We start from the raw sequence: 25000 nt of genomic DNA on the forward strand, positions 1-25000 counted from the left end.
CCAGTGGACCCTCCGTCCCCAGCAGGACGTCCACCAGTAAACGAGGAGGAAGGAACACAGGATGGTCATGTGACCTAAAACGCCACCATGATGACGCCACTCTTCCTTTCTTTCATGGAACGTTCATCCTTCACAGTTCTGTTCAGAGACGGTGGTTCTGTCCCCCGCAGACTAACGGAATGGTTTGGTCCGTTCTCATCCCAAACTGATGTCAGATACACGCAATTCCACTGACCTGGGAACAGCAGCGTAACGTAACGCTCACTCTGTTTCACTTCAGGTCCTTCTGACTCTTTACTGACCTGAGAACAGCATCATGTGCTAACGCTAACGCTAACACTAACGTAGCCACTGCTCTTCCTCTACAGCGGAGAAGCTCGTAATCTTCAGGAATAAAAAAAAAATCAGACAAATGAGAAAATGAGACGATCTAAAATCCTGAATCGCGTTTTCTCATGTTCTGTGCGTGAACTTTATTTGTGTCCTTCCACCTCCCGCTTCCTCTCCATCTTAATCCTAATTTCTTTGCTATTGTGTTATTTTCTATTATTATTATTATTATTATTATTATTATTATTATTAATTAATTAATAATAATAATAATAATAATTTCTGTATCCTCACTTTAAGAGATGTTTGCACTGTAAAATTAATCATCGACTCCCATATGGTGCAATTCGTATTTATTATTTAATGTTTATTTATTTATGTATTTATTTATGTATTTATGTATTTATTTATTTATTTATTTATTTATGTATTTATTTATGTTGCTGAAGCTTTTTTTTTTTCAGGACGTTTCTGAGAAGGACACGAGGATGTGATATGGCGTAATGTTACAAGTCTTTTTGATTATTTGATCCTCAGTAGTTGTTTGCATCAGGAATGTATAATATGTTTATGTTAATAATTTGTTTATGTATATGCAGATACAGTTACATATTAGAGCCCTAGACAGGCGAGTGTTCACTACTACTAAAGCCCTCTTCCAAAAGTAAGTGCCCCCAGAAACTTATTGGTTTTAAAGCTTATATTCTTTCGGATTCTTTTTGTTTTTCTAATTATAACATTAAATCTGGCTCCTGTGTTACTTTTTTACCATCTTATTGCTAAAGTAAATTTTGTCAGATAATTAATTTAATCCAGCGAGCTAACATTTAGATAAATATTTGCAGAGAAAATTAGCCAGCTTACTACCTAGCTAGTTTACTTAGCTAATACTTTTTTGAGTAACTTAATGTTAGCGTTAGTTATTTTTCACGCAGTTACGCACATGGAGTCTCAGTAAGACCTCGGCATCTTTGTTCTTCAGTCGAAATATTTCGGGGGTAAAAAAAAAAAAAAAGGTGCACATTTTACGTCATGGAGAGGAATCACGAGTATGACGCTGTCTGTGTCTCTAATATGAATATTTACGTATAAGAAAGCACTTAAATTATAATTGTAACGTGCTACCATTATAAAATTTTGACTTTTTGCCATGTACGTGAGAAACGGTTTAAAGCCGACAGTGTGAGCAGTTGATTTAGAATCCAGCGCCGCTTTAACGCTGTTCTTCTGTACGTGTCCTTGTTCGTTCTGCTTCAGTAAAAGCTGGAACGTGTGGTTTATGATGCGTACAATAAGAGCTTTCACTGTCCACACTCTCTCACACACACACACACACACACACACACACACACACTTACTGAATGTTCGCGGTTCCTCTGTGTGTGTGTGCGTTTCATTTCCCATCATGCTCTCTGTTTGATACTGTAAATATGTACCTGAAAATGCAATCTATTTTTATAATTTGTTTTGGAGAGACGACGTGTTGAATATGATAATCTTCTCACTGTGTTCAGTTGTTTGGATTAGTAACGTAGCTCGCAGCCTCGGTTCTTTGGAATAATCAGTGATAGATTTCTTTTCTTTAGAGCAACTTTTTTTCTTCTTGATTTTTACCTGTTAGACAAACGGATGATGGATGTTGGAATATTGAAATGTGTTATTAAAAAAAATACAACACACACACACACACACCTTTTGGGCTTGTTTTGTCTTCTTTGCTCAAATTTTGCTTGAAAATTTTGTTTGTTTTTTTTTTTTGCAGAAATTTCTGGAAGAGTTTACCTTTTGCTTGATTGTGTCTCGTCTCGGAAAAACATTTACAGACTAATTCGTAAAATTACGTTGCTTTCCAAACCGGAAGTTGCGGCACATCACGATGTTACAAATCAAAATCCAGAGCTATCCGTACGCTGCTCCGGTTCCCCTCGCATCACGTGGGGAGTATATTAGTATATTAGTTCCTAATTAATATTTGAGGTTTGGAGAGTCTCATACGACTATTTTTTGGAGATGAGCTCTCAGGAGCATCGCTACTTCCAGGTCAGGGAAGTGTCGATCCAAATCTCACTACCCAATGAGAGTAAACTGCTGTTAAGCCCCGCCCACGAGAGGTTTGTGCCAGAAAGGCGTACGTAAACTTGCGGAGCGTAAACGAAAAGTCTGGCAGCGTGTTCATCAACCCTGATTAGTGAAAAGGAAGCTTAGAACACTTTTAACAAAGAGAACGCTGTTTATTTGAAGACCCTGTTAAATTTTTGCCACCGATTTCATTGTTTTCAGTTTCAGAGTGTGTTTCTTCTCTCTCATTGTATATTTTTGTTCATTTCTGGAAAAGTTATGTTCAATACTTTTGGCACAAATTTAATTCCACGCTGTCCGGATGTGTCTGCTGAAGGCTGTGAGAAAGCAAACAGTGTAATTTAATCACTTTCTGATTATCATTAGCTTTAACATTATTTGTAGTGTTAAATCTGACACATTTGTAGTCAAAGAATTTCAGCCTTTTTTACTCTTTCAGTTGAAAATGTAGAGAATGTTTTTTTATTTATCATTAATAAATCTACTTAACTGGTGTTAGCTGTATGCGTGTGTAATGTTAGCTAAGTGGAACACACACTCTTAGATTTTATTAATGAGCTCAAAACATTAGAACAAAACTCAAAACACAAGACACATCAAGTTTGTTTTAATGGCAGTGAGCCACCCAGTGGAGCCGAGGGTGCCAATACTTAAGTCAGTGAAAATAGCCCAGTGTACTCGGTTATAGTTCGACTCGATCAGGAAATGAAATAAGAAAAAGCAGCGTTAAAGTCTAATCCCTGGAGTCTAATCACCGAGTGTCATTCACAGAAACCCTGAGGAGTTCTATTTTATTGCTATAAATTACATCACGTCCTTTAGTGTAATTCTTTTATTCTTTTTAATTAAATGTGGATGAGTGTAATCCCACACACTGTAGCACACACACTCCGTTACAGTCTCGAGGAAAAGAAATAGAAAAACTCTCTGGTTTAAATCATCCGATAATCCTGCCCGTGTGATTATCCATCTGACTCTTCATAAAACTGTGTGTGTGTGTGTGTGTGTGTGTGTGTGTGCGAGCGTGTGTGTGTGTGCGCGTGTGTTTGCTGTAATATCTCAGGCAGCCGCCGGAATTCATTTTTATTACTGAAGTGATATTAAAGTTGAGGGGTTTGAATTAATGAGATTTATCTTTATTTTGCTTCTCTTCCTCTCTCTGTATCTCCATCGAGGTAAACATTTTTCTCATAACTGAGACTGTCAGATTATTTTTTATTATTATTATTAATAATAGTAGGAGTAGTAGTATAGTAATGGTGGTGGTGATACTGATACTAGTACTATTGTTGTTATTATTATTATTATTATTATTATTATCATTACGTTTCCCACGGATTAAATAAGATTATTCTTTAATAATGTGTATTAAATCGTACAGAAAATAATTTAATGATAGGAGTGTTTTTGTAAGAATATATATGATTTCTATGAATTATTACGAGTTCAAACGCAGAGTTATGACTATTAGGGATGTTTAATGAAAAAACGAGGTGACCGGTCTGACAGTCTCGAGTGCAGCCGCTGGATTAGATCTGGGTTTAAAACCGATATTGTCTTTGAGAATCAGTGCACAGGACATTGGATGGTTCTCCCCGAGTCCCCAAAATTCATTTTAAATACTCTAATGATGAATCCACAGTGTAACGCTAGCTAGCTACATAAGTCTGGCCTGTAAGTACCACCGCATGACCTACATGTAAGCACCGTAGCTGAGCACAGCATGGACGTCGTCACCCGGTCAACAGGGTTTATGACGTCAGGACGGACGCCGTGTCTCGGTACCTGTGTGTTAACGTGGACGAGCCGATGTTGTCTGGGCTGCGCACGGTTTTGCTGAGAGCGCTGTGGATCTGAGTGAAGCTCAATTTAACTGGAGTGTAAAGAAAAACGATTTGAATCAGAAAATCAGTCCAACATTCTCGATCCGATTCAAATAACCTCGATTCAAATTAAAAAAAAAAAAAAAGGAAAACCGTTAAAAGGATACTGGCGTCGAACTCCCAAGTGTGAGACTGAGACAGAGTGAGAGCTCATGAGATAAACAGAAAGATCGTGAGAGGAGAGTGAAACAGAGAGTGAGGTAGTGATACAGAAAGACAGACACAGATAGAGAAAGTGTGACAGAGACATAGAGAGAGATAATGAGAGAGAGACAGACTATATATGTGAAAAAGAGAAGAAGGACTGAGTTACTGAGGCAGAGAAATAGAGAGAAAGAGAATGTGAGTGAAACAGACAGATACAGAAAGAGTGTGAGAGAGAGACTTTCTGGGAAAAAGAATAGAGAGAGAGAGAGAGAGAGAGAGGGAGAGATCAGACAGAGTAAGACAGATAGAGAGTGAGGGAAAGACTAAGAGTGAGACAGAGAGAGAGAGAGAGAGAGAGAGAGACTGAGAGGAAGAATGAGCCAGAGAGAGACAGAAAGAGTGAGAGTGAGACAGCAACAGAGAGAGAGAGGGATTCAGGGAGGAAGAATGAGCCAGAGCCAGAGAGAGAGAGAGAGACAGACTGAGAGTGAGACAGAGTTTGGAAATATTACAGATTCAGTTAAAGCTGAGCAGGAAATGACCTCGATAACGTGCTGCTGTATTCAAGTAAAATATTAACATTTATCATGAAGTGTGTTTTAAAACATCTGGAGTCAGAATGCAGCTCTGACTGTCAAACCAACAACAGCAGCAAAAAACAAACAAACATAAAAAGAATAATGTTTGTTTAGCTTAAAGTGATATTAGAATTTGTGGTGTAAAGAGAAAAGTGCAGTTGTGTTATCGAGCTGCCACCTAGTGGTCATTTGTAGGAACAACACACACTCCACCACTGCACAGGAGTCTGCGGCTATACATCACATTTTCATTTTTAAGACTGTTACTGGATTCCTAAATGTGCCAGGTCTAAACACAATCTCACACCACTGCACTGCTGAATGCTGGCTCCTGATTGGTCAGAAGGTGTTGATTAATTTTCTATAACAGCGGCTCTGACAGAAGTGCAGCTGCAAATCACAGCATACAAATCATATTAGTGCGCTTGTTCTAATTATCATACGTTATTGTTTCTATAGTAACAGCTCATTCACAGGGACTCGTACAGCAGATGCTCCACATGATCTAAGACTAATAAATGGATTTAAAAAAGAACTTGTTTAACAAAGTGAAATATAATTGTTGATGTGGTGATGTTTTTTTCATAGGAGACATTTTTTTAACATTTATGGAAGGAGTCTCCAGTGTCAGTGCTTTGTAACAGTCACAGTGCTTTGCGAAGTTTATCAGCACAGGAAAGTGTTCAGGATAGAAGCGAGGGAGAGAGAGAGAGAGAGGGAGAGAGGGAGGGAGGGAGGGATGGAGGGAGGTTGGTGAGGAAAGGACTGTTTATCGCAGCTATAACGTAAGTGAGAACAGGAACTAACTTGTCTCTCGGATGTTACACAACATTAAATCTAATTATAAACCATTAAAATGTGTGAAGCGGGCCAATCGAGACCAGCGATTACTAATGTGAGATGGAGGAAGGGGGCGGGGCTTCCAGGGCATCAGTTCATATCAGCGAGTTCGAAACACCTACACGCCTGTCAATCATCCAGATTTCTGTGTCATTTGAAATGTTTCAATCTGCTGTTTTTATTGGGGGAAAAGTGTTTTAGTGTAATTTTGAGCGATAACGTAGCAGCGTATTCGGATATGGACCTCTTATGCAAAATGTGAAAAAGTTAGCAGGTCCGCTAAGTGCAACACAGTTGAAAAATCACACATAAATATATAAATTTAACATAAATCATAACAGGATAAAAACAGAGGGAAAAAACAGACATTTTAAGTCGTTCCTCACAGTTCGAGGTCGAATTTGTAAAAATTCATGTCATATTCGTAAATCTTTAGCGTTGTATGTTTTTGTTTTGTTGTAAGTTGTATTCTTATAAACACAAACACACACAACATCTGGACTTCATGTTTTTATGTACACACTACAGCGGTGTTTTCGCAGGTGACTGATGCAGTGCAGCGGTGATGACGAGTCGAGTGTGTGTCGAGTGCGAGTCGAGTGTGTGTCGAGTGTGAGTCGAGTGCGAGTCGAGTGTGTGTCGAGTGCGAGTCGAGTGCGAGTCGAGTGCGAGTCGAGTGCGAGTGAAATGTGATTCTTTTGATTCGTTTGCGGTTTGGTTTAGTTTTGTTTTCTTACTGCATTATAATGAAACAAACCAAAAAGCAAGAGAAAAGCACCAGAGGTTACTGCTGATGATGTTACAGCACACCAAAGTGATTCAAATAAACTATATATACACACATAATCTGAGAAATAAAACATTTTATTTTATTCATGATTTTAAAAACGATTGTTTAAAGAAACAGAGACACATCCAGCCGTTACATTTATAGTGTGAATGTAAAAGTGTTTAAAGCCAAATTCATCACTTTATCGATATTTCCGATTTATTTTGTGACTGAAACCCAAATGACTTTCTATTCACTACATCTGCTCACTACACGGGGTGTTACACAGCAGTGAGCCAGGACACTAAATACCCGATAGAGCTGCATTTGGGATTCAGCCAGAGGGGAAAATGAGTGACATTTATGAATGTAATGAAGTAAAGACACATGAGAAATTTTATAATTTTGCTTTTACACAAGTAGAAGTGAAAATGTCCCATTAAAACTACTCAAAGTACAATTTATTTATTAAAAAAAAAAGGTAACCTAGCTCATTATTGCTGAAGATTTGGCCCTGATTTAGAAACAATAGCAGTGTGATTTCTGAAGATTTAAAAATCTCCTTGTGAAGGTTTTTCTAATATACCTGGCAACCCACATAGGTAAGATCCTGTTGCTGGTTTATTTTAAATGTGTAATTCTGTGCTATACTGTGATATTTCCCTCATCCTCTCTCTCTCTCTCTCTCTCTCTATCTGTCTCACTCTCTCTCTGTCTCACTCTCTCCAGTGGAGGCCGAGAGTCTGAGCTATAAAAGAGAAGATGTGTGTGTCCTCCAGGATGGCCTTGGCAGTGGGTTTTCCGGCTCCGTGTCCGGTGCGTGTGTCCACTCGGAGCAGGAGCGGTTGTTTCTGATTGGCTCGCTGACCCACATTGTGCTGCAGCGTCGCCGCGTACTTCAGCGTGTGCAGAGGAACCACGCGGTCATCGTGATCCGCCGTCAGCAGCAGAATGGCTGGGAAGGGCGGGGCCTCGGAATCCGTGGACGGGAGGTTATGGAGGGGTGAGTACCTACACACACACACACATACACACACAAACACACACACACACACACACACACATCAACTGCCTACATCATCACATTACTAATTATAAATGAGGAACAACACTAATGTCAATCTAACAACACTATACTGTATATAATACTGTATATAACTGCCATAAGTGCAGTTATATAAGTGCAAAAGTTTGCACACCCTTAGCCACAAATGTTATTCATAATGCCAAGATAATTAATGTTTTCACTCTATAACATACTAATAACTCATTCACACTGTATAACTCGGTCATATCCTCTGAGCCTCTTAATTGTAATATTTTATTTGGTATCATATTTGCAGTTCATTTTTACAGTCTCAGAATTCTATATTTTTGTTTTGCAGAGAGCTACATTTTTTTATTTTTCATCCCAAAACCCACAGGGAGGCAAATCTATTGCACTAACACGTTTTTACCGTTTTTACCGTGTTTGGGATTTTTTAAAAAAATCAAAACCATTTTCTTGTCTGATTTTCGTCTGTTTGAAAAGTATGCAACACTGTTCAGAAAATTTTAAAGCATTTTATATTTCAGAATATATTTTGGACAGATACAGAAAGATTTCCTACCTAGAAATGATGTTTATTATCTGTCTATTAGCATAAAAAAATGTATCATCAGAGTTTTAAAAGACAAATACACACCAATTTGCCACTTTATTGGGTTTACTGACATTAATAAAGTGAAAATGGTGTAAAGTGAAAAAGATGTAAAGTGTATTCTTAGTTGCTGTTTTTTTTTTAAATGTTAAATGGTCATTTTGAGCAGTAATTTATCATCTGTAACTACAAATCCATAAATTCATTAAAATCCATAAATTCATTATTCAATGGCATTTTGTTCAAATGTAATTGGATTTTTAAAAGAAATCCAGCACAGTTTATGCTAATAATCTCAAATTATTATTATTTTTTGGTTCCTAGACCCCTGTGCTGTACCTCTTAATGCATCTTATTGCATCTTAAAGCATCTTAAAGCATTCATTAAGTGATAAACAATGCTGTTTCTCCAGTTCTGTGTTTATGAATTATTATAATTGTACATTATGATCGTATATAATTTCGTACTTGATGAGCCATTTGAACTGCTCGGGGTCGTCCGCGCAGCCGTAGTCGGTGGTCCAGGCGTGGCCGATGGTGAACTTGTGAAACTTGAGCATGTCCATGACTCCGACCTCGGCCACGGCGCAGCCGAACAGATCCGGACGCTGGTTCACACACGCAGCTGGTGGAACATCGGGACAAAAAATATAGCAACTTAGGCCCTTATTAGTGAAGTGAATAATATCAAAAATATCAAAGCTTTACACATTAATATTCAGACCTCAAAGGTCCTGATGTAATAAAGATGTAAAACCACATAATAAATAAATAAATATGAATTAAATAATAAATAACAGAATCTACAGAAATTTTCTGCTGAGAAATGTAGCACTGTTTTGTGTGTTTATATTAATGACTTTGTAACTTGGGCACTTTCTATGTAAACGTGTGAAACTGTGGGAGAAAATAAAATTAATAAATTGTAAATTAATAAGACTGAAGGGCAGGTACTAAATTTGCAGAAGATCGTTTCTGTCCATAATCTAATTATGGATAATGGAATTTAACAATGTTGCTTGTATTCATTTTGGCTAAATCACCTTTAAATAAAGCAGACAGTGTGTGTGTGTGTGTGTGTGTGTGTGCGTGTGTGCCTGTGCGTGTGTGTGTGTGTGTGTTACAGACCCACGAGCAGTCCTCCGTTAGAGGCTCCGTTGATGGCGATGCGGCTCGGCATGGTGAAGCCCTGCTGGATCAGAAACTCGGCTGCACACTGAAAGTCATCGAAACAGTTCTGCTTATTGGCCAAGGTTCCCGCTGTAACACACACACACACACACACACACACACACACACACACACAGCTTTACATCATTAAACAAGCATGTCTTTTAAACATCATAAACATAATTTATTTTTCAGTCATTTTTTATGTTCATTTTAATGGAGAGTGAAAGTACTAGATTCATATTATTATTATTATTATTATTGTTATTATTATTATTATTATTAATGATGTTACTTATATTATTTATATAGAAATTTCTAAGAATTCTTTTATGCCTTTATTACAAATTATTTATAAAACAATATAAATAACAAAAGTAGTAGATTCATAATAGTCAATATTCATATTCAATAATAATAATAATAATAATAATAACCATCATGTCATTTATATATTTATGTAAAATATTTCTAAGATTTTTTTATGCATTTATTAAAATGTATTTATAAAACAATATAAAGATACACTTTTGTAATTAGTAAACCGTGTTAAAAACAGTTTAAAACATACACACTTACACAAGCACTGAACACAGGACCTAATAAACAAATAATCTTTTTTATTTATTTATTTTTTATGAAAAGCTGAAACATTTTGGTTATAAACAGTGACACTGTTTTAACATTTTGACAATCGATTCTCTCTTCGTTTGTATACACATAATAAAATAGAGGATTGTGTTAATTCTAAAACCACAGGGTGTGTAAACTTTTGCTCTGCACTAAAACTGGGCCTCTCCAGTGTGAGTCTGTAGGGGGCGCTCTTACACCAGTCATAAACACACGCTGGAGAAAGACACGTCTGATTTATTAAGATTATTAATGAAATTCTCACTTAAAGTTCCCCAGAATGATTTACTGCGTTAGTTAAACATTACCAGAGTATGAATATTAATATTGATAATGTCATTAACGCTTGTTGTAATTGTTTGTGTTACATGCAGTAACGATGCGAAGCTGTAGAAAAGTACAGAAATTATTATCTTTGGATTTTATTTATAAAATAAATAAATAAATGAATAAAATATAAAATGAATATGAATGGTATTATTCATTCATATAATCAACGACTAATAAAATATTCATTTTAATATATTTAAATAAATTGTTATGACTAATATTATTTCATATTCATAATTAAATTTAATATATATTTTTAAAGAAATTACGTAACTGCTTTGTTCATGATGATTAATTATCACTGATGAATTAATTAGTGTGTATTTTTTTTAATTCATGGATGGAATAAATTAGTTAATGTGATTGTTTATTATTTAGTTGATACTGAAACGAGCCTGAGTTACTGCAGGTGTTAATTAATTATTATTTTTTTTATGATTGACGGCAGATTTATGGTAAAGGCTGTAGGTAAAGTGAAGATGAAACCAGCTCAGAAACTATCTGATGTGTTTTCAGAGCCATTTTGCTTTTCTCTGACGTGTTGCAGTGACCCGAGTTTTACTATGTTGAATCACTCGCACGTGATGAGTTGATCTGTATCAATCTGTTTTTATTTTTACAGCCTCATTCCATTTCTCTGAATCACGTGGATTAATCTGTGTCGTACACAGCTGCAGGTCCAGTAAATAATTCGAGTGAATTATTATTATTGGGCGTGAACAAAATACTTCAATCAGATGAGATGATCACTGCAGACGCACGGGTTGTTCCTGAGAAACGCATTAGTGAAGATGGCACGCTGATGCTCGGGTGATCTTCATGCACAAGAGTTACACTCAAGTTAAACAAGTTATTAAAGCGTGTTGGAGAACGCCCATGTTATGATCTGTTTAATCATGCGTGAAGTGATTATGTAACGAGGGAAGATCATCAACTCTGCACTAAATCAAATACTTCAACATAAAAAAAAACTATATAATAGAAGCTAATCAAATCTCTTTCTTGGCTATTTTGTGATTTTTATGACTATATCAGAATCTTTCTCATCACATTTCCTGCTAGAAAGTTACGTAACATTATGTCCTGCTAGAACAGTAGCTAAAGGTTCCTGCTAGAACAGTAGCTAAAGGTTCCTGCTAGAACAGTAGCTAAAGGTTCCTGCTAGAACAGTAGCTCAAGGTTCCTGCTAGAACAGTAGCTAAAACTATGTCCTGCTAGAACAGTAGCTAAAATGAATATGTCTGTTAGAACATTACCTAAAATATTCCTGCAAGAACATTCCATAGATTTTATTATGATAGTATCTATAATTGAGAGTTACGTTATTTATTTATTTATTACTGTTTGACCAACAGACTGATATGAAGTTCACTTAAAATGTTCACTCGTAATGGAGCTGGTGATCTAATAAAGATAGATTTACAGTTAATATATTATTTATGAGTGCACTCTGAAAGTTGTATGACCGTTAAAGTTAAAATTATGACTCCTTGGTCTCTGAAACAGTTTTGATCAGATGCTCGAATTTAAAAACTGATGTTAAACGTCGTACCATGTGCACGAACTTTAACTGATTTTTTGCCTGTAATCACAGTTATTGTTTTTTTTTTTTTTTTTGTCGTTTTCTTTAACCAATCAGCTATGAGTTTCTTTTTTTCTCCACGTTCTGGCCTGTTTTGTGATTCTCGTGTGCAGAACAGATGAACTGATGCGTTACTGTAGTGGTTAGTGAGTGAGTCATACTGTTCACTTTTCACTCGAATGTGACCGAGATTATATCTCCGTCCTGAGAGAGAAACCAACAAATAAATTTTAGGTGTTCATGTGAGCGTGACCATTTAAAACTGTTTCATTGTTTTTGGTCATCATATGACATCAGTCAAGTAAACACAGAGGAAGACGTTGAACAGTTTATAAAGAATAGATATTATTATTAAAAGTTATGTCGAATTTTTATGCCAATCTCCAACTAAAGTCATTTATCTCTCCTTAAGGTAAATAAAACATTTCAGATGATATTATGGTAAATAATTCATGCATGAATTCCTGTGGTCAGTTTTTTCTGAACAGCTAGCATGTATAATGAGTTCTGAGCTTTAGGAAATGAACAGAAGCATGTTGTCTGTCCATGCAGATGAAAGATATTTGATATAAAATTTGTCGGAAGTCACAATTGAAAAATTGAAAATGTGGAAGAGGATATGCACGGTTAAACGTTTGAGAAAAATATACTAAATAATATTCTTATATTTCGTGCTTAGCTTTTAAATAATCCTGCGTCGTTGTAGTCGTTATAAAATGCCTGATTTATCCACGTAGGTTTGCATTGTGCTTCATTTTTATACAGTTTGCCTAACAAAAATGAAAAAAAAAGACTTTTTTATGTTTAACTCATATTACATATGACCTGTAACTATCTCCACTGCCCCCTGGTGGACTGGAGGGTTTATAACTCGGATAACGTTTAGTGCAGCTAGTTTGATGGTGACTAAAATATAGGGCTGTAGTCAAGACCGCCATTTTGAAGTTCAAGACCAGGAGATGGAGTCAAAACCCGAGTCTTAAGGGGGTCAAGGTCAAGTCAAGGTTGCGTCCAAGTTAAAGCGAGACTGAGTCAAATTCTTTACTTCAGATATTTTTCTTCATTTGTGCATTACGATGATCAGGCTGTTTTCTACAAGAAGGAATTACTTCCTGTGTAATTTTGTGTATGCGAAAAGAAAAGACAAAATAAACGTTATTTTTACTCTCAGTCAAGACCAAAACCATAATGAGCACAAATGTCAATAAATCCAAGACAAGTGCAGGTCTATAGCCTTACTAAATAATATAAAAAAACAGCTATTTTACTATTTAAATATTTAACACTCATTTCATTTTTTTTTTAAATATTCAAATACACGAATACTGCACAATGTGGTGTCACTGCACAGGTAGGGTGTCATTCAGGTAGGAGGCGTGGCCTAAAGTTTAAAGGTGGGGTTGTACATTATGAAGTGAGCCGCATGATTATTACGTTCGTATTTACGACACATTTATTCTGCTACTTTATGAAATCTCTGAGATGGTTACTTTGGACGACTGTGTGATAATTTACACGCTCATGTAGTGCTCCATGCTAAACTGGAGGCTGTAAGCTTCCATTACGTGTTAGAAACATTGGCCTCTGGTGCGAAAGTAAAGAACTTCAGACCATAAACACATCAAGTCTGATGGACCACTGGAGGTTCTGGGTACCTTTGTGCCACGTCTGACCGTATTCTCCTCCTCCTCGGATGTTGGCCACGGCCAGAATCCCACCCAGGTGTCTGACGAAGAGCAGGTTCGCTGTACTGTACGCACACACACACACACACACACACACACGCACACACACACAGTGATATTATATACTTAAACAAGGCAGCTAGTGTGTGTATAAACCTTCTGTACATTTCTGATTTGTCTTTCGCATTGTAGATGCCAATGTTGCAGTCTAACTATTTATTTTAATCACAGAATTAAGTACGAATTATTTATAAGCTGCTGTGAATGAAAGTAACCATAGCAACAATTACAGTATAGTAGTCTGTAGAGAGGACTGGAAAGTACAATCAAAACTTTTCTTTGTGATGTTAAGTGAATTTCTGTTTATCTCACACACACACACACACGTTAGTGTAGAATACGCACTTGTAGTAAGGTTGAATGGCGTTCTCGAAGCCTCCGTATCCGTACAGAAATACAGGGTGTGAGCCGTCCTTCTGTAAACCACGAGCGTGAACCAGGAACATCGGGATCATCGTGCCATCTTTACTGGGATAGAAAACCTGCAACACGCGCACACACACACACACACACACACACACACACACACACACACACGTGTACATATACTTGTACCTATACGAGTGGAGAGAGTTGAATTAACAGAGCGGTTACATTTTAGCGCACTCTGCAGTCTGTGAGGAGAAACACAATCACTATTAAAACATTAACAGCGCCCAATCACGGCAGGTCTGTTCAGCATGGGGGCGGGGCTAAGATTCTGGGCCGGATACGTGTGAATTAAAGCCAGAAATAAAGACGTGGCAAAATAGTAAATCACAATTTTACTGCTGAATATTTAAAACCATGTGATGAGTAAAGACATAGAAAATTTTTTTAATTATGAAAAACATTTCTTGTAATATTAATTGAGTTTTTTTTAACAATATTTAAAATTCAGTGAATTAAATATATAATATAATATTATGTACTATATATAGTCTATTTAAATTGTTAAGTACCTTTTCTATTATTACTCATATATATAAATACATAAATATAATATTCAGTGAAAGTGTAATAATAAAAATTTATTCAAAAGATAAATGTATGTAATAATTTCATAATTTCTGATATTACGTAAATGTGGCCTAAATGAACCCTGTGCAACTTTTTTTATTTTGAGAAATGAAATAATGATTGAAACACTGAAATTATAATAAAATTATATCAATTATACAGATAAAACCTATATACTTATTATATAGATAATATTTATTATATTAGATAATACAGATAATACCATAATACAGATCTGCCAAAGATAAGAATATTAATATGTGTGTGTAATGAGGTGTAATTTATGAGTGAATGACTCACTAGTATAGGAATCTTCAGTAACTGGTACGTGTGTGTGTGTGTGTGTGTGTGTGTGTGTGTGTGTGTGTGTGTGTACCTGGCTGGTTTGATAATCGGAGAACTGCACGCCCTTCACCTCCACCTGTCTGAACACCGTGGGCTCTGCTTCCGGTTTGCTCAGGTCATAGTGGTAGATGATTCCTGCAGGTGAAGACACACACACACACACACACACACACACACACACACACACACACACACAGATTAATAACAGACTAATTTAGCATTATTAATTTAGCATTAACAGACTATTATGCATTAATTACGTGAGGAAACAGGATGTATGAAGTCAGATTGAAAAACACTAATAATTGGATTTAGCCTCACTGTCTTCTTTAATTTTTTTTAAATAATGAAAAAAATGTATTTAAATTAGCTGCTAGAAGGACAGCTTTATTATCTAGTGTGTGTGTACTTAATTCATCGAACCATAAAGATGTATAATTATTTTAAAAAGAGCATTATTATTATTATTATTATTATTATTCATCTTCTTCTTCTTATTATTCTTAAGGAGAATTATGCACTCCACCGGGTGTGGTGAAGGAGGTGAACTTGTAGAAGATGTCGGAGTATTTCTTCTTGCAGCTGAGCCCCGCCACCGTGCCCACGTCTAACAGCAGCTCGCGAATCCAGCGGCCGCTCGAGAGCTCGTACAGGTGGAGCGTGTCCTTCACGTCACGTACGTAATTCACAAACAGGAAGCTCTGATTCACACATTGCACAAACCCTACCGGGAAAATAAACACAACTCAGAAATCAGGCTGAATGCAAAACAAAAAAATCCAGAATATCAGGGCAAGGTTAACAAATCCAGATTAACAAACAGTGCAAAGTCCAGATTAAAAAAAAAAAGGTCTCTAACAGTTAATTGGCTGGAGTTATAATAAACCTAGGTTAACAAAACCAGATTAATAAATCCAGATTAATGGAAACAGATTAACAATGCCAGATTAAAAATATGAATAAAAAAAACCCAGATTAATAAAACTAGAATAGCTAATAAATATTAACAAAGCCAGGTTATCAAAGAGCGATGAATATATTTGGATTAAGAAAGAAAGATTAACAAAACTAGATTACCAAAAAACAGATTCACAAAGCCAGATTAACTAAACCAGATTAATAATGCATGATTAACGCAACCCTCATTAACAAAACCAGATTTAGAAAGACAAGACTAATAAGAGTCAGAGTTTAATCAGTGGTGTGATGATATAGTGATGATGTTCTGTGATTCGTGAATCTGCCAACACAAATTATCTAGAAAACCACTTGCATTTTTGTAATAGTTAAAAATATATTTTTGAATTTTTCTGTTTCTTCAGTATCTTCATGTATGCAGCATTATCTCGCTGTGATAGATGAGCTCGCTTTCGAAATACTCGAACACTGCGGAGTTAGCGTGAGCATGATTCACATATCAAAAGCCAATATTATCCCCCGAATCCACGCCTGTCAAATTCACACAGCTCACTTCCTCTTTCTCATCCACAGAAACACAGACCAGTGAAAGTCCTGAGTCCACGCTGCGGTCAGATCTTCTGAGAAAAAATCAACTTAATCAACACTCAACAGGCTTTTTTCATCATTTTCGGTCGAAACAGGAAATAAGAATTAGGAAATCAGCAGGAACACTACAGGGCAGCGGGTCTAAAGAAACTGCAGGGAAAAGAGGAAGTGTGTGCGTGTGAGTGTGTGCGTGTGTGTGTGTGTGTGTTTGGGAAATGATTAATTGCTGAAATCTTTTAGGAAAAACTCCAAATTTATTCTCTCTCTCTCTCTCTCTCTCTCTCTCTCTCTCTTTCTGTCTCTCTCTTTCTGTATTTCTCTCTCTCTCTCTTTTTGTCTGTCTCCCTCTCTCTTTGTCTCTCTCTCTCCTTGTCTATCTGTCTGTCCATCTCTCTCTCTCTCTATCTTTCTGTCTGTCTCTCTCTCATTATCAAATTAGATTGCAGTTATTACCAAAGCATATCACAGGCAAAATAACAGGTTAATAACAGCTCTCTCTCTCTCTCTCTCTCTCTCTCTTTCTCTCTCTTTCTCTCAGAGAGTTGCATGGGTGTGTTTGTGAGAGCGTCGTCTTGCTGTTTGGTGTTTTTGTCTTTGTCTTTGTGCACTTTTATAGTCTATGCCTTTTCTTGAGGTTTAGTTTGATGTGGTGAATGGTGTAGAGTGGCGTCAGGGTTGGCGTCTGTTTCCACGCCTTTGTCTCTCCGCCACGGCTTTAAGTGTGTCCCGGATGTGAGTGTGACCATTGAGGACGTGCTTGTAGCTGTGGGTGATTTAATCGGCCGTGATCATTTTAACTCCGCCTCAAGAATGAATAAAGCCGTCGTGTTTGTTTTAAGTCAGAATCACTGGTTAATGGCATTATTGAAAGTGGTATCTGGGCGAAAGAAACTTTTTTGAGTGCTACTCCACTCTATGCCCCGGCAACAGACGTTACAATCACCAGCGTTCCTCCGTTGATCGGCAGTGAACTGATAGTGAGAGAACGTGCGAGGTTTGGAAGAGTTGCAGTGAAACGGTGCACAGATCCTGCACTTAAACACGTCTCGTCTTTTAGGAGACGAGAGTTTAGTGTTAGTGGTGTAAGTGTGAATGTCATGGATAATGAGAAGCCCGGCTGAAGTGGTATAAATATGGATGGAAGTGTGGAGTGCGTCAGCCGGGACAGGGTTACTGTCGTTGATGCGATTTCTGATATAATGACACAGAGTCAGGATGACGTTATGGAAGACCATGAAAGCTGGCCCGATGTATCAGACTTTCAGAAAGTAGATGATGATTTCTGTTCTGTGAAACAGATAAATACGTTTCTTGACGAAACAAAAGGGAAGAAGGTTGACGCGGTGGATTTTTTTCCTGACGCAGACAAATTTTTTGCATCAGTGTTTTGGGCTCGCAGAACATGTAATTATAGCGTGCTATTACAACAGGAACAATTCCGGCTTAAGAAACACATCACTACTATAAAAAAGTGAAAAAAGTGGTGAAGGAAAGGACAACTAGAGGAAGAGCTAAATAAATATATATCATTAATAAATATCATTTTTTGTTTTTAATAGACTTTTTGGCTTGAGAGAAAGTATTAGTCTCAGAATTTCTTAATCTTAAAAATTTTGGAGTAATTTTTCTACAGGAAACTCATAGTGATGAGAATAATGAGATTGACTGGAGCTTGTGGTGGGAGGGGGAGCATGTCCTTACTCATGGGGCTAATATCAGTTCACGGGTTGCGGTCCTTTTTTGTCGTACTTTAAAGGTGAAGATTCTTTCTAAACATGATGTGGTACCAGGGCAACTACTTTTAGTTAGGGCTGAAATTTATGGCTTTACTTTTCTTTTTGTTAATATTTATGCTTCCTCTCTTGGGCCAGAGAGAGAGAGAGCAGTTGTTTAAGAGACTGGGTCAGGCTCTAAGGACTTTTCAATCACAGGATATTATTGTTATGGGAAGGGACTGGAACTCTGAATTTTAGCACTGACAGAAATGCAGAAGAACCACATTATCAGTCAGCATCTGCTTTAACTAGTGTTGTTGCAATGTTGGACCTTATTGACATTTGGAGGATTAAAAATCCTTCTCTCAAACAGTACACCTGGGTAAAAGTGTCAGCTGCAGCTCGGCTGGATCGAGTTTATATTTCAGGAAATTCAAGAAAAAGAGTGTGTGGTTCTGGTATTATTCCAAATATTATTTCAGACCCTAAAATGATTAGATTTCACATTATCAGTGGTAGGAAAAAGGAATTTCTATTGGCATTTTATCGCAAAGTTTTTTATTTTGTTTTGTGCAAATTTCAATTTGCAATTTAAACTTTTTTGTGAGACATGGCAAATGCAAAAAAATAATAATTATAATAATATTATTCAGTAGTGGGAAATAATATGCAAATAAAAAATGCAAATAAGGGTTTTTAGTCAGCAGTATTCATCTTATTTAACTAGAAGGATAAAGATGTTGATACAAAGTCTTGAGTCTGACATTTCGGTAATTGAGGAAAAAATGATGGCATGCAGTGGGAATGATCTGGAAACTGCTATTGTTGAGAAAAGGCTCCAGCTTAGTTCATTACAGGACAAAGTGAAGGCAGCCTTCGTCATGGCATGCTTCACCCGCTTCGACGACATCAACGGTCCCACAAAATTCTTCTTTAATTTAGAGCGAAAGTCTAGTCAAGATAAGAAGATGGTTTGTTTGAAGAATAATGAAGGTGTTGTTACCTCTGATTCCTCTGCAGTGAGAAAATTAGCTGTTGATTTTTTATTCTGAACTCAGACTCACAAAGTCAAGCTGAACTTTTCCAGCATCTCTCAAAGCTTACAACAAGATCTTGATTCTCCACTTCCGTTTGAGGAAGTGACTAAAGCTGTACAAGAACTTTCCCTGGGTCGGGCCCCTGGACATGGGTCGGGCCCCTGGACATGGGTCGGGCCCCTGGACTTGGTGGGCTTCCCTCTGAGTTTTCTAAAGAATTTTGGGATGTTTTTGGGATGTTATTGGAAAAGATAATTTTGAGATGCTTTTGGCTTCTATACAGACTGGATCTTTCTCTAAAAGTTGTAAAAGAGCAGTATTGTCTCTTCTGCCCAAAAAGGTGCTCTTAACTATTTGAAAAATTGGAGACCTGTCGCTTTAATGAGTGTGGACTATAAGATCTTTTTTAAGTGCATTGCAAACATGTTAAATAAATATGAGTTTTTTAATTAAGAGAGAGCAAGCTTACTGTGTTAAGGGTCGATCCATTAGGGATAATTTATTCTTGATGAAGGATATGTTAGACAATGCCGTGAATAACAATCTTGAACTGGGAGTGATATCTTTGGATAAAGAGAAAGCATTCAACAGAGTGGACCATTTTTTATCTTTTTGAATTGTTAAAGGCTTATGGTTTTGGGGATGGTTTTATGTCATGGGTCAGTTCCAAGGGGAATAAGGCAGGGCTGCCCTCTCTCTGGTCGGCTCTATAGTTTGGTCATTGAACCTCTACTTTGTAAGTTAAGAGTTGGGTTGGAAGGATTACATATTGATGATTTTTACATAACGCAAGTTCTGTTAAACTGTCTGCTTACGCTGATGATGTCACTGCCATAATTAGAAACGGTGAGGATGTAAGGTTTACCCTAGACGTCATCGATGTTCTGAAAAGGCTTCATCAGCTAAAATAAATTGGACAAAAAGTGAATCTTTATGGTGTGGCTCAAGAAGAGGAGATGAAAAGATAACAATACCACAGTTACCTAGTAATGTTTAGTGGAGTAGAGATGGGTTTTAATTATTAGGAGTGTTTTTAGGATCAGAGTTATATAAGGAAGAGAACTCTGAGAGGGTAGTGGAGAAGGTGTGTGTCCGGTTGTCTAACTGGAAATGGCTGCTTCCTCAGCTATCCTACAGGGGAAGGGTCTTGATAGCAAACAGTCTTACTGCTTCAGTGTTGTGGCATAAAATGGTTTGAAGGCGGCCAAGGATTAATAGACATATTTTGCAGGATTGCTGCTTTTAGGCTGCAGGCTGCTCAGAGGCTCCGGTATGGAGAAGACGTCAGCTGGACTGACGTGACCTGTGACCTTTGGAGGAGAAGTGGACAGCTGGAGTGGATTTAACTGGACTAACAACCTTTTAAAGATGGTCCTTAAAGTGTGAGAGTTTTAACTTTTTCTCGTGAACAAGGACTTGAAAGTGGATCTTGGGTCAAAGAGGAAGCTCTACTCTATAATCCTGTGAAAAGCTTGGACTCCGAGTCTGTGCAGGTCGCTATGGTATGGCAGGATTTAGAAAAGTTTCCCATCTCTAGAAGGATAGATGGTTGCCTCCAGAGGAAATTGAAGCTATTGGTGTTGGTGTTACCTCAGTACGGTCAACAGAAAGACTAAGGACTGAAATGTTTTAGCATCAACTTTTATACAGGATCTGCAGAGAGAGCTATCAGAACAAAACTCTAATAGCGTGAAACTCAGTGGTCCAAGACTGGAGGTCAGAGCAGCCGTGGCTACATGGGAAGATGATGCAGGAAGATTGCTGAGTTTCAAGACACCAGAGCTAAAATTGTTTCAAGACGCTGGAAAGAAGGCTCTGTATTGTACTTGTGTAAAAGTGATGTACCTTCAGTCATTGGAGGATGTTCCTGAGTCTAAGTGGCTAGAGCTAGCAGGGTTAGACTCATCCCCAGAAGAATGCTGGAGGAGCCTGTATAAACTCATCATTGATAAGAGATCTGATCTTCAGTGGCGTATAATACCTGGGATAATAGCTACAAACAGATACAGGACACACCTGGATGCAGTGGTAAAGGACATCATCCTTTCTGTCCTGCTTCAGAAACTATTTTTCATTAGTTTTCAGAATGTGTTGGGGTGCAATCAGTGCTTTGTTGAAGGTATGGGCTGAGAAATCGGTTATGCTTTTACACAAATTGGTTTTATTTTTGGACACAAATATAAGAGCAGAAAAGCAGATGTGCTACTGAATTTCCTTTATGCGCAGGCCAAGTTGGCTGCGTGGTGAACAGGGAAAGCTGAACTGAATGGTGGTGTTTCCACTGATGATGTAACGAGTCTGAGGGGCTGATATCTGCTCGCCTTACTGCAGAGTTCTTTTAGCTCACTGGAGACTTGGATACCTTTCAACTTACTTGGGGGCATAAATGATATTTTAATGATATCATAAAATAAATGAACAGAGAGTTTTAGAATTGTTTGTGTAAAAAAAAAAAGGATTTCTGTACATTTGTTTGTTACTGTATGTAGGCAGTGTTTATTTATGTTGAAAGTGTTGCTTTTTTATTAGAATATTTTAATATTTGTCTTGTAATTGTATTGTAAATATGTAGATTTTAAGTTTTGATTGTTTTTTAACTATTGTTAATTAGAGAGATCTTTAAAGTCAAGTCTCTCTCTCTCTCTCTCTCTCTCTGTTTCTTTTTCTCTGTCTGCCTGTCTTTCTCTCTCTGTCTCTCTATCTGTCTGTCTCCTTCTCTTACTTTCTGTCTCTCTCTCTCTCTCTCTCTCTCTTTCTATCTGTCTGTCTCTCTTTCTTTCTGTCTCACTCTGTCTCTATGTATCTCTCTATCTCTTTCTGTCTCTCTTTCTGTCTCTCTTTCTGTCTCTCTCTTTCTGTCTCTCTCTCTGTCTCTCTGTCTACCTCTGTGTGTGTGTGTGTATGTGTGTTGATTGTTATCCTCAGCTGCAGGTTGTGTTGTGTTTTGTGTTGTGTTTTGTGTTGTGTTTTGTGTTGTGTTTTGTGTGTGTTTTGTGTGTGTGTTTTATTTTTTTTTTTACCCAGGACGTCTTTCTCGTGTTGAGGGATCAGCGTGCTCCAGTTCTCCCTCTCCGGCTTCTGCAGGTCGATGTTGATGACGCAGTACCGCGGAGCGTCCAGGTTAGTGCGGAAGGTGAACACAGTGCCCTCGTTGGTCACGTAGGAGTACTGCGCCTCAAACGTTTCCACCAGCTTCACCCACGGCAACAAACCTACACAGTACGGAGACACGCAGACGTGATATTCACCTCCGTCTCATTACACAGAATCCATTATTATCTCTTCACTCCAGTCACAGACGTAGTCAGAGCTCAGGAAAGCCGGGTTTATACACTTGTGGCCGTGTGAGGGCGGGTACTCGCATGCACAACTCCCTGTAACCTAACGTGTCCAGCAGGGGGGCAGAAAATAAAAAACTACATAAAAGTAAGTCATATTGATCCACTTCTTCGTTTTAATTCCAGGTTCTAACTCACCGATACAGCGGCGTCACGTATTAAAGTCGACTAGGCAGGGAACATTTTGTGATTTCTGAGACTTTTTTCAGAGCAATAAAAGAGAATATATAATAAGCTCCACCCACTGCATACCGTCTCTGAAATGCAGTTTATTAACAGTCATGTGTATAACCCTAAAACTTCAGATAATTACCATGAAGTGAAGCACTGTTTTTAGTTAAATATACACCGTACAGCCAAAAGTATGTGCGCCCCTGACCATCACACCCATATGTGGTTCTTCCTCAAACTGTTGCTACAAACTCTGAAGCACACAGTTGTATAGAATGTCTTTGTGTGCTGTAGCATTACAGTTTCCCTTCACTGGAACTAAAAGACCCAACGCTGTTCCAGCCTCCTCTCCCGACATCAGTGCCTGAGCTCACTAATGCTCCTGTGGCTGAATAAACACAAATCCCCACAACACAAATCCACTTTAACACAGAAGTAAAAGCCAGCCTTAAAGCCATGATGTCCTGATGTGCCCTGACACGCAGGGTGGAGCCACCAAAAACCTTTCTCATGTAAAAGTGCTCTTAGTTTAAAAAAAAAAAATGACTCAAGTAAAATTAAAGATAAACTGTTGCGTAGGAGTAGGGAAGTGTGAAATAAATTACTCAGTATGGACATTACCCATTACTCAGAATCACAATTACTTGAATATTATGTGAATATTAAAATAAACACCATTACGAGAGTATACATCTCGTTTTGGAGATATTCTTCTTTTAATTTTATAGCTAATCATTTTGATGATTCATGCTTGTGCTAAAGGTCATGCGATTAAATGTTCTCTAGGATGTATATGCCCCTCCCCCTGGGGGCGTGTCTTGCTCTACACTAGCAGCTCTTGAGCAGTAAACATGGCTCGTCGGTGTGTTTTTGGCCGTGCGTCTTCCTCGACACTATTCCCTTTTCCAAACATCGCTTGGTGGAGAATAAATGGTTGGAGTTTTGAAGTGGGAGGAGTTTGTTAGAGGGTTCGTTCTGCGTCAGGCGATTTCCGGAGGAACTTGGTGCTGTTTAATGCCGGAATAAGATCTCTATTTCATACTGATGGAGAACATGATTCTGTATTTACGCCCCTTCTGGGCTTCTCCATCAGTAAGTTACTCACTAAGTCACTGTCAGGTTTAGATTGGGTGGGGGTGTGGCGTGGCGTATCTCGAACGTTATTGGATGTTGTGTAAATCAGTTAAGCATTTCAGCACTGACTCTGTGGAAATACAGCAACATACAAAATCAAATCACAGCTAAGAAGCCATTTCATGGGGGCATTAATGAGCAAATAATGAATATTAATGAACATATAAAGAATAATGATACGCGTATAATGAATATTAATAAGGATATAATGTTATACACAGCTCCATTGTGTGTTTATATCATATAAATCACAGAAAGTTGTCATTTTCTTAAGCAAAGGAAATAACCAATATCAAAGAAAATAATTTTAATCACAAAATGAAATGTTGTTTTTAAAATCTGTAATCACTTTCAAATCTTCTTCATGTAGGAATTTTTTTTAATTGAATCCTAAATGGATTTATATTCACTACATATGTGCACTACATAGGATATAACATAATTTACTCCAGGCAGAATAAAACTTCCTAAAACTGATTTTTGTAAAAAAGTTTTTTTTTTTTTTTTCCTGGAGGTTCATTAAGCAAATGTAACTGCTGATAATTTATAAATGACAAGTGGTCACTGGAGACAAAATCAAGAAAATGCTTGTGATCAGATCACCTGACACACACACACACACACACACACACACACACACACACACACACCTGAGATGCCGTTGGGAAGCTGGTGTAAGTCGCAGTACCACAACTGGTTTACAGGCTCACAGCCCTCAGTGATGGTCAACACGGCATAACGTCCATCATCGGATATCTGTACGTAGAGAGAGAGAGAGAGAGAGAGAGAGAGAGAGAGAGAGACATTCATTCAGATACAATGCACTATAATGTAAATTTACATGGTGATTGTGTGTGTCTGTGCATGTGTGTGTGTGTCTGTGTCTGTGTGTGTGTGTGTTTGTAGATGGTGCTTAAACCCTGTATCTTCACTGCTAATAAAATAATTGAAGATCTAGCTGAGCAAATGTTGCTAAAATATAAAAGCATGTGATTAAACCCATAATTAATGCAAGACATCAGGGTAGAAAAG

The 25000-nt window shown here is 37.5% G+C and overlaps 2 protein-coding genes across 2 annotated transcripts in view; one reads left to right on the plus strand and one right to left on the minus strand.

The window, feature by feature from the left end:
• LOC113523790 (ephrin type-A receptor 7) overlaps positions 1 to 2063 on the plus strand; it is a 101767-nt gene extending 99704 nt beyond the window's left edge. The window contains exon 17 of the mRNA XM_053239337.1: positions 1 to 2063. This exon is cut by the window's left edge and continues 166 nt beyond it. The gene's annotated coding sequence lies outside the window, so the exon portion shown is untranslated.
• Positions 2064 to 6703: 4640 nt separating this feature from the next.
• Positions 6704 to 25000, minus strand: part of LOC113523780 (prolyl endopeptidase) — a 26615-nt gene continuing 8318 nt past the window's right edge. Inside the window, exons 7-15 of the mRNA XM_053239425.1 lie at positions 24619 to 24724; positions 22346 to 22537; positions 15594 to 15791; positions 15099 to 15202; positions 14069 to 14205; positions 13634 to 13728; positions 9395 to 9526; positions 8735 to 8891; positions 6704 to 7637 (exon numbers count right to left, since the gene is read on the minus strand). Of these exons, the coding sequence (XP_053095400.1) occupies positions 7343 to 7637; positions 8735 to 8891; positions 9395 to 9526; positions 13634 to 13728; positions 14069 to 14205; positions 15099 to 15202; positions 15594 to 15791; positions 22346 to 22537; positions 24619 to 24724 (1416 nt within the window). The 3' untranslated portion in view covers positions 6704 to 7342. The remainder of the gene's footprint in view (positions 7638 to 8734; positions 8892 to 9394; positions 9527 to 13633; positions 13729 to 14068; positions 14206 to 15098; positions 15203 to 15593; positions 15792 to 22345; positions 22538 to 24618; positions 24725 to 25000) is intronic.

Source organism: Pangasianodon hypophthalmus, chromosome 13 (genome assembly GCF_027358585.1).
Source record: "Pangasianodon hypophthalmus isolate fPanHyp1 chromosome 13, fPanHyp1.pri, whole genome shotgun sequence".
In the NCBI taxonomy this organism is placed as follows: domain Eukaryota; kingdom Metazoa; phylum Chordata; class Actinopteri; order Siluriformes; family Pangasiidae; genus Pangasianodon; species Pangasianodon hypophthalmus.